Source organism: Natator depressus, chromosome 15 (assembly GCF_965152275.1).
Source record: "Natator depressus isolate rNatDep1 chromosome 15, rNatDep2.hap1, whole genome shotgun sequence".
Taxonomy (NCBI): domain Eukaryota; kingdom Metazoa; phylum Chordata; order Testudines; family Cheloniidae; genus Natator; species Natator depressus.
Window position 1 is genome coordinate 24,120,769 of NC_134248.1, and position 18,538 is coordinate 24,139,306.

The window sequence follows — 18,538 nt, forward strand, 5'->3', positions numbered from 1 at the left end:
TTCTCATTCTGCATGTGATTGCTAATGGCTTCTGTGAGCAAGGGACATGTTTTCTGAGCACTTTTCTTTCTTTTTAATCTCTCTATTCCCTCCCCCCCCCAAACACATGAAACAAAGAGAACAGGGGACGGCGTTCCTTTTGCAGAAGAGCTATTTAGAACAGATGTTCCTTGATAACAGGATGCAGCAACATTACCCCCTTCATGTGTCTCAAGATGCCTGGCTGTTTCTAGACATCAGCTGCTGAGTTTTCACGTCGAATGAGTCTGAAGCCAAGAGGGAAACAGAGATTCACTTTCTGTTTCCCAGAATCTTTCCCCAAGCCCTTTTCGGTTTGATTGTATGGTGATTGCAGAAACTGGTAGTGGGGGTTGTATCGTAATAATCCCATTTTATTCATTACTAGCATCACAGAAGAGAACTTTTGTTCCCAAACTCTCGGGGAACAAACAAATGTTTTGAACTTCTCCGGTGTTTTCTATAACTGTGTAATCCTAGATATGGTATATGTGAAAGAAGAGGATCAGGACACCAGCATTCCTTGGCAGGATAGACTAGTCCAGGGATAACAGGCAACAAGTTTATCTTGTGCGAGCCAATTGCGGAGCTTGGAGCTTGTTACATAAACCTTGGGCTTTCAGCTGTGTTATAAACTGCCTTGTAAATTTCATGGGGTGGGCTGCATTATGCAGGGAATAAGAATGTGGCAGCAGGATGGATTTGCTGATGTTAAATCCAATGGTGATTTTTTTTTTCAGGCTGTAGAACAGACTTCCGAGGGAAAAGGGGAGAGCCCCATCACTTGGAAATATAGAATATAGGTGCAACAGAGCTGTAGCAGGCAGTACTGCCTTGGCAGGGAGATGGGTTTAATAGCACAGTAGGTGTTGCGTATCTTGAATTTCCATAGTTCTGCATGAAAATCTATTTTAAATTGGAGGAGGAACTAGTATTTGAGGCTTAATTTAGTTCTGTGGCTTGATACTGTACTTTATCCACCAGCCGCTGTTGTGGTGAATTGGATTTTTCACATCCTCCTTTGTTTTTGTGTGGTTTGTCCATCTCTTCGTTCTGATTAGAATAACGTGAATGTTCTTTATGCTAGGTTTGATGTTAAAGATTTTTCTGCTTTGCTTCTTCCTCTTTGTCTGCTTTTATCATCTGGGGAATGTCTCAAAGTGTCTGTTAGAGAGATTGGTCAAGATCACAAACAGTAGGTGTATTCAGGAAACAGCGCCACTGGGCTAATTTCAGAGGGAGTTCCAGCTGCTTGGAGCTTCAGAGCTGAATTTGCTCCATAATGTCTTGCAGGCTGTGTCTGGATAGTGGAAAAGACATATGCTCTTGCCCAAACATGAGGCCATGGAATTTGGAATCTGAGGTGGGCAGGGCGGAGAGAGAGAGGCTGAATTTCCTGGAACCCAGCAGCATGGTGTAATGCCGACAAAGCCTGCTGAGTGCAAGCTGAATTGCGGGACTCACTCCTGTGGGAGTGAGCCTTTAGTGGACATGCGAATGACAGTAAACAACCTCGCTCGCTCACTCCCCCTTCTTCATGCTGCTTTTGTTTCTTCACCTCCTTTTATTTCTTAGGTGGAGTCGGTGTTTCCCAGTGCCCCAAGGAGGACAGCAGAAGCGCTGGCGCTTCTCATGAGACCGCTGGTACCAAACGGACCTACGATATGATGGAGGGGAGGATCAGCCGGGGTTTACCGGCTCGCGATTTGTCATCCACTAGCATTGAAGGTTGGTTTGGGGAAATCTTACAGTCGTGCCGTGTCAGGAGTCAAACTCTGGGGCAGAAAGCGTGCAGCATCTTTCCCATTCTGAGAACTCTCCCCGCCTGCCGACAGCAGCCCTTCTGTTCCAGGAGTGGCAGCAGCCTGTTTTAGAGGAGATGCACGTGGCTGTGCGCTCCCCCGCAGCACCTTCTGGCTCATGTTTTCCTTCATCTAAAATAAGACATCCAGACCGAAAGTGCATGTTTTGCTGCATGCTTGCGTGTGTGTATGTGTGTGTGAGAGAGTGTGACAACCATCTCTCTCTCCTGGATCTATCAATACAGTGAGAACTTACAGGCCTTCCCAGGAAAATGAGTCTCAATTCACCCGTCCTCCTCAACACCAGTGCTTTGTGCTCTGCACAGAAATGGCCAAATTGTTCTAAACTAGAGACACAGGCTGCGATTTTCAGTGGTTGACAGGCACATAGCTCCCATTGAAGGTCACAGCTGTAACTGTTGAAGGGACTTGAGCAGATAATTCTAGCTGCAAAAGGTTTTGCTTAAAATAAACCCTAAAAAAGGTTTTACAAACCCTAACACTAATATTTAGTAGAAATTTTTTCTGGCCCCATTACCAAGAGAACCCAGCATCAGAGCCGGCTAACTCTGCACATATAAGATCGTAAGCTCTTTGGGACAGGGCCGGTCTTTTTGTTGTGTGTTTGTACAGCGCCTAGCACAATGGGTTACTGGTCCATGGTTGCGGCTCCTAGGCTGTACTGTAATAAAATAATAAATAACCATAATAATAGTGACTATGCATGTGAAACCTCTGATCTCATTGGGGCTCCTTACAAGTGTTACAGTGTTTGTTAGATTGGGATCCGAGTATCTAGTTTATCTGGAGAGCTTATATATTTTAATAGTGGCATCTTCATTCTCTCTAGACCCACGTGGAACTGAAAGCAGGGAAAAGTTACACAGAAACGTTGCGGGGGAAGGGGCAAAGTGGATTTCTGATTTATAAAGCAGGAAGGGATGTGGTTTTGAAGTTACAATTCTCTAATTGCTATCTAATGGGCAGATGAATCATATTTTTCTTGGAGGTGTTGGCATCTACCCATACGCTTTGGGTGTTACTGACTTACACGCATCTCAGGAAAAACTTTCAGGGAAGATGATCATTCTGGACCTGCAAATGCTATTTTAACCCAAAACCTTCCCTTGCAGGGTTTTGAATCCAAACAGGACAGCAATAGTAGGAAAACAAGAAAGTGAAACTGACCAGTCTGGCCTTTTGGTCCCCCAAGTACAAGAACTAAACAAGTAGTTCAAAAGGAGAAAAGTAAACTAGCTATTTAGAAAGCATTGTTGTATTAATCCCAGGTGGTGCTATTACTGGAGAAAACTTTTAAAAATTAGGTGATTTCTCTCTTGTCAGTGTCCCTTTAAAGTATAATGAAAATGTCAGCAGTCTTGCTACTTTCTGACTGTTCTCTTTGGCCTATTCTAGGTCTAATGGGTCGAGCGATCCCACCCGACAGACACAGTCCCCATAACTTAAAGGAACAGCATCATATTCGGGGCTCAATTACACAAGGTAATACTGGCAAGTATCCACATTAGGAAGTATATATGCGGAAGGGTAGGCCATGATTTGTGACATTTCCTCATGTGCAGCTCAGCACTATCAATTAACTCTGGATGCAATTAGCGCGGAAGGAACTAAGTACTGAGTTGTCCCACTGGTTCTGCAGTCACATTGCAGACCTAGACAGCGACTGGAGAAGCAGAGAGTCCTAGTGGGTAGAGCACTGGACAGGGACTCGGGAGACTTGAGGTTGACTTCCAGCTTTGCCACTGGCCTGCTGGGCGACCGTGGACAAGTTACTTCCCTGCTCTGTGCCTCAGTTTCCCCATTTGTAAAATGGGGATAATGATCTTGACCTCCTTTGTCAAGTGTTTTGAGATCTAATGATGCAGAGGGATAGGCAAGAGCTAGGTATTCATCATCATATCTGCTGCATGGCGAGGGTGAGATTTTCAGAAGTGAGCCGTTGACATTGGCCTCACTCTGCTCTCGTTTAAGTTACTGGTAAAATTCCCATTGGGGAGCTCACTGAGAGCAGAGCTGAGCCAATGCAGAGCGTTTCTGAAAAATCCCACTCTTGGTCTTTAAGACCCATAAGGCAAGGCAGTTGGGGCTTTGCAGAATCAGTTGGGTTGCCCAGGCTCTGTAGTGGCTTTGCATGTGAACTCCATCAAACCCCCATGGCCCACAGCCTGTATAGGGGCCGTAAGTACATCATTCAGTTTGCGTGACCCTGCTTCTTTGGAGAATCACGCTGGTGCATTACCTTCTTGGGGGGGCTGCAGGAATCCCGCGATCCTATGTGGAGGGCCACGAGGACTACCTCAGAAGAGAAGCCAAACAGCTCAAGAGGGAAAACACTCCCCCAAGGGACTTGTCCGACACCTACAAAGTCAGGCCTCATGAGGGCCTCGCTCCCTTGAAAATGAAAGCAGCTCACGAAGGCCTCGTTGCCACCGTGAAGGAAGCGGGAAGATCGATCCACGAGATTCCCAGGGAAGAGTTAAGGCACACACCTGACATCCCAGTGGCAGCAAGGCCTCTGAAGGAAGGATCTATCACACAGGTGCGTTCCTTGGGGGGCAGGTAACTTTGCGTGAGGTAAAGGGGATCCATACGGCTCCAGGTGGATGAGGGCACCCAAGCACTGGCGGACTGGGCCGAAGAGAGGCCTCCATGGGGGTGTCTCCCATAGAACTTTGGCCCCTATTTTGAAATATGTTAAAGTCTGGCACATACTTGGCCCTCTTTCCCCAGAGGGGCCCAGTGCACACCCAGGGTGTCACAGAGCTTGAAAAGATCGCCAGGGCACTGCATGTCCTGCCCCTTCGTGGGTGCCCTGTCAAAGCGTGACCTGTCAGAGCAATTCTGCGTGGGGTTTGTTGTCCAGAGGATATTTTAAGTCCTAGCAAACACCGCGAGTGATTCTTTCACTTATTGCTCAACTGAATCATTTAGTACTTGGGGTATGAGTGAAACCTCAGAACTAAGGTGGCCTTATTACTTGTGTAGACTCCTGGCAAACTTAATTAGTTAAACTAAGGGTCTGATCTGCACAGCAAAGCTGCCTGGGTTACTGCCCCGGGCTAGCTTGAGCCCAGCTGGTACAGGTAACAGTTGCAGTGAAGACAGTACAGTGCAGATAGTAGAAGCCCAGCACAGACCCTGATACGCACTCGGCTCACTAGCCTTGTGTGATGCCCACGCTGCGCCATCTTGGCTGCTATTGTTAGCCACGCTAGCCAGATTCCAGTTCCCTCAGCCAGGCTAGCCCGTTGTAGAGATGGGAAAAAGTGGAGAGGGTTGTGCTTTTGCAAAAATGTCATTGGTCAAGTTTTTGTTCTGTAAAACCAGGGGCCTTCAGATGCAGGTTCCATCTACACGATACCCCCTTAATCTCCTCCTTCCTCTTCCTCCCCTCCCCCCGCCATGAAATATTGGGGTGGAGGGATGAGACGAATGATGCCAGTTTTGGCCCCTCTCTAATGAAGAGTGCCCCTTTCTAACCACTTTTTTGAGACACCCACCCACCACATGAAAACTTCTTGGGTCCTGTTGTGTTCTCAGTTACATGGGTGTAAACCCAAAGTGAACTCACTGAAGTCAGTTGGAGTAACTCTAGATTTACGTAGGTGTCGCTAGGAGCAGGGTCTGTCACCTCCAGCAGGGCCGGCTTTAGGAACTGAGGAACACGTGCTCGGGGCACGTTTCGTGGCTTGGACTCTCACCGTACATGGAGCGTTTCGATAGCAGCCGTTTAGAATACTCATGACTGTGGATTGTATCTTATTTCTTTGGGGGGTGTGGGTGAAGCGCAGTGGATATAGACACTCATTGATGGTGATTCATCTTCCTGTTGTCACAATGGGGAATGTGCATGTACATGCCATGTTCTGTTGGGCTGTAGCTCCTGGAGATGTTGATTCCCATGGGAATAGGAGTCTCCACTCACCCATACGTGTTCCAGTGGAATAGCATTACCTCCTAGTTCTGAGTCTCACCGGTGCAGTTCTGTGTACAGTATTAGTGCTATTTATAGAACACAAATCAACACACTGTGTTGATTTTCAGTGGGACTTTTGTTTCCAAGTCACTTCGGTGCTTTGGAATATCCCACCCTGGGTCCCAGACTGAGCACACAGTGTGAGTGACAACCTGAAAGAGCAAATGGTGATCTTCACTGATTCTGCCCCGCCCGTTCCCTTCCCCACTCTGATGCCCTCTTCGCTGCCTTGTTTCCTCAGGGTACCCCGCTGAAATACGACAACAACTCTTCCTCAGTAAGTGCCAAAAAGCATGATGTCCTATCGATTATCGGGAGCCCAGGGAGGACTTTTCATTCTGTGCACTCGCTGGACGTCATGCAAGACCCAAGGACTCTGGAAAGAGCATGTTACGAGGAGAGCCTGAAAAGCAGGCCCAGCCCAGTTACAAACTCCGGAGGTTCAATTACCAGGGGAGCCCCTGTGATTGTCCCTGAGCCTGGAAAGCCTCGCCGTAGCCCACTTACCTATGAGGACCATGGGGCAGCGTTTAGTAGCCATCTGCATCGAGGTTCTCCGGTATCCACAAGGGAGTCGACCCCAAGGCAGCCTGAAGGTAACTTTTTTTCTCCAGGTTTCAGAGTAGCAGCCGTGTTAGTCTGTATCCGCAAATAGAAAAGGAGTACTTGTGGCACCTTAGAGACTGAGAAATTTATTTGAGCATAAGCTTTCGTGAGCTACAGCTCACTTCATCAGATGCCTTCAGTAGCATCCAGTGAAGTGAGCTGTAGCTCACAAAAGCTTATGCTCAAATAAATTTCTTAGTCTCTAAGGTGCCACAAGTACTCTTACTCTCCAGCAGACCCTTAATGTGCTGGGGACACTTAGGGCTTTTAGGAGATGCTAAGGTTGGAGCATACAGAACATTGGCCGGGTTCCCACCCTCACCCCCATTTGCTGTCCCCTCACAAACGCTAGAGGGAAATGTGCAGTAGTTGTTGTGGACCAAATGGTGTGGTGTAAATCTGGACTATCTCTTGGAAGCCAATGGAGACGGCTCCAGATTGACACCAGAATCGCTGAGAATGGGATTTGGCCCTGTGTGTGTCCGAAGGCCTTGCTGCAGAGGAGGCGTCTACTCTGTACACAGGCTTTGATTTGGAACGCACATATTTTAATGGAGTGGGAGAAAACTCATAACATGGAAAATTGGGGGGGGGGGGAATATTTTCTCCCCTCTCTTCTGTGCAAGTCTAGGTGTTTGTCTGCCCAGCTCTGCATTTATACCTCATCCAGCACCATAGCATCTGGGGGCTTTGGCTGTAGTTGGGTATAATCCCTGCTAGCCAGTAGATGGAGACAGTCCCGTTGGGTTGTTGAGATCTGACATCCCTTTGGGAGATGCAAGGGTTTTGCTGCCTCAGAATGGTTGTGTTTCCAGCAGGGGGTGCAGTTCCATCTGCACGCGTTGAAATCACTTGGGCCGCTCACCAGCAGCCTGCGAGCAAGACCCCGGCCTGGCAGAGCACTAGGATTGTGCTGCCATAGCTGCTCTCAGAGGCCACATTCAAAAGCCAGCAAGGTTGCTTGGTCAGGCAGAATTTGGCACCGGGCAAATCTAGCAATCCAGAGCACAGACGTAACCAGAATGACTCGCTGCCTGGCTGATAGGATTGCTCTTCAGTCCAGCAAATGCCTGTTTCCTTTCGTCCTGTTAACTCTTGGTTGCTTGGTGAAATGTAAAGACAAGAGTACAAGTGCGTAGAGCGCATTTACTGTAACAGCCAGCATCAGCTCCAGCAACGCTTTCCCCTAGATCCAGCCAGAGCCTCGGGTCCTGAGTCATCAGGCAGAGCTAGATAAATCTCATCCTGACTGCGACTGTGCCAGTGACCCAAACTTCATTTGCAGTTCGGAAAACTGCAGTCTGTGTCCAAGAGCGTTAGTGCAGTCCCTGCCTCCTCGTGCTTCCTCTGAGGGTCGAACGAGAGAGGGATGACCAAAGAGAACCATGGTGACCTTGCCTGTGATCTTAATAGAGAAGAAGAATTTTTGAAAATCCACCCCACCCAACAACCAATAGAACCAGGGCAAACCAATAGCCACTGTCAGGGTTCCCTCCCCACTCTGAACTCTAGGGTACAGATGTGGGGACCCGCATGAAAGAACCCCTAAGCTTATTTCTACCAGCTTAGGTTAAAACTTCCCCAAGGCACAGATTCTTTGCCCGTGGACGGTATGCTGCTGCCACCACCAAGTGATTTAACAAAGGATCAGGGAAAGGACCACTTGGAGTTCTTGTTCCCCCAAAATATCCCCCCAAGCCCTTACACCCCCTTTCCTGGGGAGGCTGGAGAATAATATCCTAACCAACTGGTTACAAAGTGATCACAGACCCAAACCCCTGGGTCTTAGGACAATAGAGAAATCAGTCAGGTTCTTAAAAGAAGGATTTTATTTTTAAAAAAAGGTAAAAATCACCTCTGTAAAATCAGGATGGAAAATAACTTTACAGGGTAACAAAAGATTCAAAAACACAACAGAACTTCCTCTAGGCTTAGTTTCAAAGTTACAAAAAACAGGAATAAACCTCCCTCCAGCAAAGGAAAAATTCACAAGCAGAACAAAAGATAATCTAACACGCCTTGCCTGGCTTTTACTTACAATTTTTGTAATATGAGAGACTTATAGGATGGTTTCTAGGAGAAGGAGTTTTCTGACCTGATGCTTCTCTGCTTCCCAAAAGAACACACCAAAACAAAGCCTCTCCCCAAGATTTGAAAGTGTCTTCTTTCCCCATTGGCCTTTTTGGTCAGGTGCCAACCAGGTTATTTGAGCTTCTTAACCCCTTACAGGTAAGGAGGCATTCTAGGCTACCCTTAGCTGTATGGTTATGACAGCCACCCCACTCAACAACCAATAGACCCAGGGCAAACCAATAGCCACCACAACCAATAGACCCAGGGCAAACCAATAGCCACCACAGCCAATAGACCCAGGGCAAACCAATAACCAAAAGCCACCCCACCCCAACCAACAGAACCAGGGCAAAAGGTCCCCTTGATCTCACCCTGCTCTCCCAACACTATTACCAAAAATAACAACCCTTCCCCAAACGCACAGGGGGTGGAAAAAGGAGCCTGGTTGGCCCAAGAAGAGAAGGCCATGTTCCACCCCTTATGCTCTTTCTCTTGAGAGCCACATGTGGAGTCCCAGGGACAGAGTGTACTTAGACTGTTGTCACCTTTCAAAAGGGACTGCTGGGTTTAAAGTGTTCACCATGAGAAACCTTAAAGGGGCCTGACTTTGTAGAGATCAAGCCCATGTTGGGCACCCAAGATCACTAGTCTCTTTTGAAAACGTAAGCCAAAGTGTTCATCCAATGGGATTTCCCTCTGACCGACACATGAACATGGGAAATGAATCGTTCCCTCCTCGCTGAAAACCCATGCCCTCCCTTCAGCATCGCCAAGCAATGCGAGCCCCATGCGTGCTTGCTGTTCTCCAGCAGGCTACAAGTCACGCAGTTGTAGGTGGGGGACACTTCTCTGTCCGCCTGTCTGTGTGATCAGTCTAGTCATAGGGCCTTCACCACCATAGGCCCTCGAGACTGATCATTTGCCAGAGCAGAACAAGATGCCTCATTTCAGAAAAAGGCCCTTTGGCTGGCTGGCTTCTCTGTGATTTGTACGTTTGGCCAATATGCAGCACTGGTGTTGGGGAGGCTACGTGCAGAGGGGCTGGAGGTTTCCCAAGAAAGAGTTGAATATTTCTATTAAATTCCATCAGAGAGGCATCACTTTGTGTGTCTGTAGATGACAGGGTTCCTGCGTGTACAGGAAGGACGCTATAGGGGCTCTGCAAGGGTAAATCATAGCATCATTCTTCTGGGTTGGAAGGAGCTGTTCTGGGTCGCTTAGTGCATCCCTCTGCACCCCTGGCAGGTTTGATGTACAGGGCCCTGCCAAGTAGCTGAGATTTTGTTAAAACCGAGGGAGTGGCGATGCAAACCTGAAACGTTTCCATGGTTATTTTTGCATCAATGAAAACAGTTTTGTGAGGGGAATTAACCAGTCCCTGCAGGGCTGGAAACCGAAACGTAACTGAACAGGGCTAGCGCATAAGAATGAGACAGTGAAATTGAGCAGCTTAGCTTTGTTGTCCGAACTGGAGCTGGTTGAGTCATCCCTAAAGAATCCTCGATTTGTGGAATTTCGGTTCGTTGCCTGTCTGCAAACGGATCACAGCTTTTCTTGCATTTATTTGTTGTTGGGAAATGACACGCTGGCTCACGTCTCTGAATAGTTCAGGGTCTGTGGCTTGTTTGCGAGTGGTTTGTTGCAAGAATGTGACATTCAAGCTGTTTTGATTGGACCCTGGGCTCACATGGTATGTTTCCCTCCCCAGAGCGGATGAGCTGAGCGTAACTCTTAGAATCAGGGCTTGCTGTTACTAATTAGCTAGCCTGGAGATATCCACCCTGTACAGAGGGTGAGCACGAGACCCATGTGCCACCAAAGCGCCAGCTCTGAGTTAATAGGGATGCGAGAGAAGCTTGACATTATTCCAGCTGCTTCTCCATGTATTATGAAAGTGTTTACAGCTCCTGGTGAGCGCAGGAGGAGAGCTGCTGTCAGAACCATCTGGGCCCTGTTTCATCATGTTTATTTTGAGTTTCCAGGGTCACTTTTTTTCTCTCTGGTAACATTAATCTCTCTGCTGCCAGCAGAGCATTCAGACAGGGCTGTGGCAGCAGGGTCCTGCTGCCATCCACTCAGATGGGTCAGGTTCGTTGGACTGCATCAGGAGAACATGTTTGTCAGATGTCCCTGGCCCGTTGCTGAGGCTAAGTGAAGATCTTTGTGAGGGCAAATATGAGATCCATTCAGGGAAAAACTGGCTTTCGTTTAGGAGCCAAATCAGGGAACTGGCAGGGCAAGATTCTGGAGAGCTTTGTGCGGAAGTGGGAGAAGATAAGACCCTGCAGGCTGGAGGGTCAGTTGCATTGAGAAGATTTGCTTTTGTGGTTGTCTCTGAAATGTTTCTCATGGGTATGTCCTTAGAGTGGCTGAGCCCAGGCCTGGGAGCCAGAAACTCTTCAGCTCGAATCTTGGCTCTGGCGCTGATCTTGGGCAAGCCCCCCACCGGCTCTTCCCCTAGCTGTAATAACAGGAATGCTGATTTACTTTCCTGTCCTGGATGCTGGGGATTAGTCACTGTTCCTAGAGTGTTTTGAATGCGAACAGGCAAATACCTCTCTGCCGTCAATGAGGGTAACTCCATCGATGTCAGGGGAAGATGACTCCCCTTTTCCTTAAAGCCATTGGAGTCGCACCCCCTTATCCCAAGGGTGAATTTAGCCCCAAAAGCGTTACCCAGGGGGAGCGTCTCATTCTCTTTATAGAAGTAACAGCCTTTGCTCTCACCGATATTGCCAAGGAGATCTGCTCTGACTTGTTACCTCTTGTACCTGTCCTGCTTTGGGCCCAGCCATTCGAAAGGCAAAACGAAAGGGTGGGGTTTTGACTTAGGAACACACTTGCCGTGGGCAGAATGGGAGAGCCGAATTCTTAGAATCAGGTGCAGCTGCTTTCAGTGGGACCCTCGTCGTCCTCCCTCGTCACAGAGGCGCTTTCGGAAATGGCACCTGTTGTCACATGCCGCAGGCCGGATTCTGACCCCAGGTAAACTATGGCAGCTCCCACTGAAGGCAGTGGCAGTCGCCACGGTGACCCTGAGGGTGCAATGGGCCCAGTAGGTTTAAACAGAGAAATCAAAACACTCCTTTATTTGACAAAGCTCAGTGTACGTGCCAGAATCAGTAAGGCAGTGGGGGCTGCGGGGAGCCCTTCATTTGTAGATGTAACTGTTCAGATCAAGGGCCACGTTCTACCTTCGATGCACAGTGCCATGGGGCCTCAACCTGGCTGAGGCCTCTGGGCACGATCTCAGTTTATAAACAAAATAATAATGATCGGGGAGGAAGGAGGGTTCCCCTTAGCTCAGCGGCAGCCGGGCCTGCCCCTCTGAGAGCGCAGCATGGCTGCGAGTGTGTTTCAGCACGGACTCTTCTGACTACATTCTTTTGCTGCTGCAGGGAGCATCACGGCTGGGAAGCCGGCGTCCCAGGACAGAAAGATCACCCCCACGACAAGAGACATCACCAATTCCAAGTCTCCTCACGCTACTCTATCGGACCATCACCATCCCATCTCCCCCTACGAACATTTACTCCGGGGAATGAGTGGTGTCGATTTGTACAGAGGACACATTCCATTGGCTTTCGACCCCGCTGCAATTCCCAGGGGAATTCAACTGGAAGCAGGTACTCCTTTATTTGGGGCACTTGGCAGGAGCGGCCCTGGGCAGCTGGGCAAAAAATCTGCCTTGGGTTCCACTGCTATGAAGGTAGCGTAGCTGAGAACAGAACGGGGGGCCTTTCTGTTCTAAGCTGCGTAACAAGCCGTTGGCTGGCTGGTGACGTTCCGTTTCGCAATGAGCAGTGGAAACGGGCTTTTAAAGCAGCGCTGCCTTCACTGCTGAGTAACGTTTCTTTTAGCTTAAATCGCGTCTCGGATGAGCTCTTCTCTGACTCAATTCCGTCCTTACTCTGACACTGCTCCTCTGCGCAGTTGGCAGATGAAGGCCCTGAGACAGCAAAAAGCCAGCTTCCTCCACCCTCGTGCCCACAGGGGCTGATGTCTCTGGTGCGTTGCATAGGCCTCCCCAGCCCGAAGGCCAGACGGGGGGGTTCCTGGTGCTCGCTAATTTGGGCCTCGTTTGTTCCTAAATTATCCCGCGTCCCAGCTGATGCTCTCGAGCGCTACAGTTTTCATGAGTCAGGCTCTGCCACCCCCTCATAGGACCGTACTACATGGAAAACTGACTCATCTCAATCTTCTCTTTTAGCTGCTGCTTACTATTTGCCCAGGCATCTTGCTCCGAGCCCAACGTACCCCCATCTCTACCCTCCATACCTCATCAGAGGGTATCCAGACACTGCCGCCATGGAGAACAGGCAGACCATCATCAACGACTACATCACCTCCCAGCAGATGCACCAGAACGCCGCCGCCACTGCCATGGCTCAGAGGGCGGACATGCTGCGCGGACTTTCGCCCCGAGAACCGTCGCTGGCTCTCAACTATGCTGCAGGTCCTCGAAGTATGAAGCTGTCTGTGATTTTTAGGTGGCATTTTTTCTTCTTGAAAGGCGTAGGGCTGTCTTTCTGACCCCAGGCCCCAGTGTAACACCCAGCAGGGCTTCTGTGGTGGAGATCACGACGGCAGTACCCATGCGGCATGCACATTGGTATGCCACGCTGGTCTCCGGCGCCGGGGGCAGGAGCATCTTTGCTTCGGCCGGTTGAGCGGTTCCTGAGCCATCTGTGCAAAGGCGGTTAGTTGTTGTCAGTCTCGATAGCCTGTTTCTCCAGACTGCTTCGGGGGCAGCCACGTGACCTTGGGCTGGAGTTTGATCAGCTCTTGCAAGTTAGAGTGCCGTGCTTGGATGAGAGCCCCTCGGGGTACATCTGCACAGCCCGTGGCAGTGAGCCTCCGAGTCCGGCCCGACACACTCGGACTTGCGGGGCCTGCTGTCGCACTCTAAGAATTGCTGGATAGACGGTGCTTTGAAGCCGTGGCTCAGACTGGAGCCGGAGTGCTGAAGCCAAGGGGTGGGGGTGGGCATCAGAGCCCCGCTGCGGCTGCAAAGCGCTCTCAATACAGCTGTTTTTAGAGAGCCACTGCAAACCTGAGTCTATCGACCCGGGCAGGGAGGCTCAGTGTTCTGCGGGGAGATGGGATCCAATTCTGGGTGCAGTGCCCCAGTGTGGAACGAGGGGCTGGGCTGCTGCTTCTGCACCCTCCTCCAGACGAAACCACACTGGGGTCCCAGTCCATGTGTGACTAGTCAGGATCATTTGTTTGGCTGGGTTTGTTTTCAGGCTTGGCATGTCCTAGCCAGATTCAGCCCCCCTAAATCCCCTTCCAAACTGAATACATTGTTGATCTCTACTTCCTGCCCTAAGCAGTTGTGCAGTTGTTGCAGGCTGTTAGAAAGCTGCCACCCCAAAAAGAGACGGACTTTCAGTGGTAGGCAAAGTGATTCCATACACGCAGAGGAAATAGCTTTGGGATCCCTTGGGCTGGGAGCTGCTCTGTAAGTTTCTCTTGTTCTTTGAGCTCTTTACTGCTAGCAGTTTGCAGGTTTTTATTTCTGTTAGTAATACATGGCTCTGCACTAACCTGTCCCTTGCCCTGCTGTCCTTTCACCATCCCCCAGCAGTGGGGCCAGATTCAGAGTAAATGGCAGGAATTTCAGGTGCCAATGAAACCTTGCAGACTGAAGGAGGTGAGAAACCAAGAGTGTAATATTGAAAGAGAGAGGTACAGTAGAAAGCCTGGGCGTGTTGAACGTGATCTGGGCACGTACCCTGGAAACTAGCTCAGGAAAGCATAGGGTAAGGCAGAAGGATGACTTAGTGAGGGGCCGGATTATGGAGCCCTTCCTCTCCATGGAGAGCAATTGGGGAACTCCATTGACTTCAGCTGTGCTTGAGTAAGGACTCCACAAGCTGGCCCATGGTGTTTGTAAAGCTCTTTCAAGATTAAAAAATGCTACATGAGTGCGAAGTGTGGTTGTTAATAATGAGAGAAGCTTGCGGTGTGGGTGTAACATTTGCTTGCATCTTCTCAGTCAGGTAGCCGATCTGTGGCTTTCCAGCTCTTCAGAACATGCTCCAGAGGTCCGTAGCCCTGTAAAATAGCATTTATGCTGTTGCATTGTTGGCTCTGAGTCTACACTGACTGTGGCCATATTCTCACTCAATGCAAATGGATCTCTGCCTTCCCATCGCTGGGCAAAAGTGGCCCATTTGTACTGGTCTTTACAGACAGTGTCTCCAATGAACTGTGTTGAACTGGGCCCTTTTAGCACAGTGTAAATCCTGAGAAAAGACCAAGGGGGACTTTCTCATCTCATTGTGCTGAGTAGGCCTCTCCTCACAGCTGACTCTGTTTCCCTCCAGCTAAAATCCCACACGCAGGGAATCTGGGCATCCCCTCTGACTCCAGAACTAAAATTTGTATGTAGCTTGTGCTAGTCTCACCTGCAGAACACATCGATCTGAGCTAATGACCCCACTCAAGTGCCCCCAAGTGAGAGAATTCTCCATTCAGGCTCTGACTCTGCCCTTTCTCATACCTTGGCATGTACAGAACGCATGGTATGTAGAATCACAGAAATGTAGGGCTGGAAGGGATCTTGAGAGGCCATCTAGCCCAGCCCCCTGCACTGAGGCAGGTCTACCTAAACCATCCCTGACAGGTGTTTGTCCCACCTGTTCTTAAAAACCTCCACTGACAGGGATTCCACAACTTCCCTTTGAAGCCTATTCCAGAGCTTGACAATCCCTGTTGGTTTAATTTCAGTGAATTCCATGTGTGGGGCGTCCCACCCTGCAGAGTTAGAGCAGTGCCTGGGAACCCGCTGTTCAGAAGAAAGCCCTGCTGACTCCTCCACTTTCACTGTCTGAGCTGAGTGAAAGGCATTAAGTGAACCAAGGCTGAAATTCCCTCTGTGAAAGATGGGACTGAACTGGGAGTTACGTGGTGCTTGGGTCTTCAGTTGGGCCTCTGCACCGGGGTGGATTTAATCCTCCGATTGTAAGGTCCCTGGGGCAGGGACTATCTTTGTGCTTTGTGTCTGTCCAGCACCGTGGGGTCCTGGTCCGTGACTGGGGCTCCTAGGTAGAAATAATAAATGATGATAGCCCCTATCAATGGTGAGAAGTAGATCCTAATTTTTCAATGCTTCCTCTTTTAATAATCCATCGCCAGAGGGGTTCACACCCCAGAGCGGGAAACAGCTTTTAAATTATGCAGCTAGCCCTAGACAGTCAGATTGTTTTCTTGCTAGTGTCCCCTTCCCAACTGCCGGGGTATATGTGTTCGTGTGCTGTCCGATTCCCAGCATCTCTCTCCGCACCGTCTTATGTGGAGAGTGGGTTTTATCGTCGTCCTGACAGTCCTTTCGATTCTCTCTCCAGGGATCATCGACTTGTCCCAAGTGCCGCACCTGCCTGTCCTCGTGCCCCCCACACCTGGCACCTCCGCCGCCTCGATGGACCGAATCACGTACATCCCCAGCGCCCCCCAGACATTTAGCAGCCGGCATAGCAGCTCCCCGCTCTCCCCAGGTAAAACCCATAGGGTTTGAATTGCCACCTGATAATCTGCCTGGGTGGGCATGTGGGCAAACCAAACCCCCACACCGTGTGTGTGTGTGTGTGTGTGTTTGAAGCTTCCTGGGAACTCTCATTGCTCCAGGATTTCGGTATGGTGAGCCTGGCGTGCTGGTTTGTCCTACAGCCTGAATTCTTAGTCCCCACGGCTCTTACCACACTGATAGTACTTTCCACATAAAGATCTTCAGGTGCTTGAGGTGCACAAATTAAACCAACAGGGGAAGGGAGCTGGTAAACTGAGGCATGGAGAGACGTAATTTGTCCAAGGCCAGTCCAGACCCAGGTTTAGAGCACAGCAGAGTCCTGCTCCTACTCTTGTCTGATCACTACCTACCAGTCCCTCTTCCCTGGGCTTAACCCGAGCTGGGGTTAGGGTTGGGGCCAGCTGGAGGCCCGGAGTTGGGGCTAGGGCCAGGGCCGGTGGGGGCCCCGAGCTGGGGAGCTGATCAGTGGGGTTGTTTCTCTCTTTTATGGAGGGCTCTGAGGCTTGAAGGACTGCGTGTTGGACATCTGCATTTCTTCCCTTTGGGAGTCTGTAACCAGAGATCCCCTGTTGAAGTGTTTTTCTTTAGCCATTGGGAACAAATCATTAGAGAAACAAGGATGTAGCGTGCTAGTTCAGATTGCGCTGAGCAGAGAAGACTCACCATGGCTTTGTGAACAGCAGGAGGGGCTAGTTCCCTAGGATCTTGGACGGGATCGTCCTTGGGGTGGCTAGCCCCTCCCACTGCTCATGACGCCGCAGCTACGTTCCTATTTTTAGCACATTAACTCAATCAGACCTAGGGCAGGGATGTCTCCTGACCCCAGCTCCTTCCAGCTCTAGTGCAGACATACCCTGAGAGTGTTTACCCCTGTCCCCATCCAGCATGGCCTACCCAGGAGAATGCCCCCACAATGGGCAGGTAGGCCCATTCAGTCTCAGTGGGTTGTAATCACTGGCCTAGTGGCTGTGTCTCCCCGTAGGTGAGGGGGTTAAAACCGTCTGATCCCTTTGTCAGTCGAACACACCATCTTAAAGTCAAGCGCATCTGTCACATTTTGGGTACGGAACGAAATGTGCAGTTAATGCAGATACTCGAGGTCAGACTGTGGCCCGATGGTTGCCCCAGCTTTACCCCGGTATAAGTGGTATCAGGCCCCGTCTTTGCTTATCTGCCAGGATCTGGTTTAGGAAGCTGGTGCAGAGTTCCCGTAGCTGCAACACTCACAAGAGTGAAGGTGGCACCAGAATTCCACTTGCAGGGACCCCTGTGACTGGCTGCCTTTGAATTCCAGGAGGCCCCACGCACATGACCAAACAGACAGGAGCTTCGTCTTCCGAACGGGAACGAGATCGGGAGCGTGAGAAATCCTTCCTAGCAGCCACCACTGTGGAGCATGCGCCCATCTGGAGACCAGGTAGGCTTGGAGGAACCCAGTCCATACAGCTGGTGCATAGCGATGGTTCCACTGGTGAGCAGGGTCTTTTCGGGGACCTGGGGACAGTTCTCCAAGGTTTATGCAGAGCTCTCTTCCTCCCCATCTCGCTGTCACTTGCCCCTTGGTTTTCCATACTGGTTTCCAGCTCAGATTCTTCTCTGCATTTTCTTACAGGGACCGAGCAAAGCAGCAGCCGTTCAGCCACTCATTCTCACAGCCACCAGCACTCTCCCGCCTCGCCCCGCACCCACGAGACCGTCCAGCAGCGACCCAGCGTGCTGCACAACACGGGCATGAAGGTCATCTCGTCGGAGAGCCTCACCCCGTCGGTTCTGCGGTGTGTATGGGCTTTGCGGCTCACCACGCTCCTGCCCTCAAGGGGTGGAGGGCTCTGGGTTGTTAAGGATCTAATCCTGCACCGTTGACAGCGACAGGCGTTTTTTGGTCATTGATTTCAATAGGAGCAGGCCTTAGCAGGAGGCCTGTGTTGGGCTGGCTGATTTTGACCGGGGTCTTTTCCTTTTCAAATGGCTTTTGCTGGGAGCTGCTCCCAGGGAGCAAACAGGGGGATGGTCGTGGGCTGTCTGCTCTGGGCCAAATCCAAATGTTCTTACTCAGCCCGTGCTCCAACCCTTGCCTCAATGAGAAGTTTTCTTCAGCCTTTTGAAGTAAGGGCTCCAGAATTTGGCCCCTTACTTTGGTCACTCCAACTGGCCAGCCCCTTGTGCAGCAAACAACCTGGAGTCCGTTCCTGTTGGAAATGCATATGTAGATGGTGGGGTCTCCAGATTGCTCTTAGTCCCAATTTCAGCAGGAAGTTAGAAGTTATCTGATTCCTCTTGCTCTCTGGTATTATGCCACACTCTGCCTGGGCCTTTCTTACCCCAGTGCAGTCTCATGGCTAAGTTTTAAATGGGGAATCAGCCACACTGGTTAAATGGAACATGGGCAGGGTTCTCCGCTCACTTACGTCCGTGCAGATGAGGAGTAACTCTGCTGAAGTCCAGACTGGTGTAAATGGGACCAGAGGCAGGCCCCGTTTGTTTAGTTTTCCAAGAAAGACGCATTGTGAC

General features: G+C 50.1%; 1 protein-coding gene across 12 annotated transcripts in view; it reads left to right on the forward strand.

Moving 5' to 3' along the window:
* Positions 1–18,538, forward strand: part of NCOR2 (nuclear receptor corepressor 2) — a 398,218-nt gene that overhangs the window by 353,510 nt on the left and 26,170 nt on the right. For 11 of the 12 annotated variants that reach the window (XM_074972263.1, XM_074972265.1, XM_074972262.1 and 8 more), the window contains 9 exons: positions 1,594–1,746; positions 3,237–3,323; positions 4,100–4,380; positions 6,059–6,413; positions 11,895–12,122; positions 12,707–12,961; positions 15,846–15,995; positions 17,322–17,444; positions 17,640–17,802. In XM_074972263.1, coding sequence (XP_074828364.1) covers positions 1,594–1,746; positions 3,237–3,323; positions 4,100–4,380; positions 6,059–6,413; positions 11,895–12,122; positions 12,707–12,961; positions 15,846–15,995; positions 17,322–17,444; positions 17,640–17,802 — 1,795 coding nt within the window. The remainder of the gene's footprint in view (positions 1–1,593; positions 1,747–3,236; positions 3,324–4,099; positions 4,381–6,058; positions 6,414–11,894; positions 12,123–12,706; positions 12,962–15,845; positions 15,996–17,321; positions 17,445–17,639; positions 17,803–18,538) is intronic. The other variant, XM_074972266.1, reaches the window with a different exon arrangement.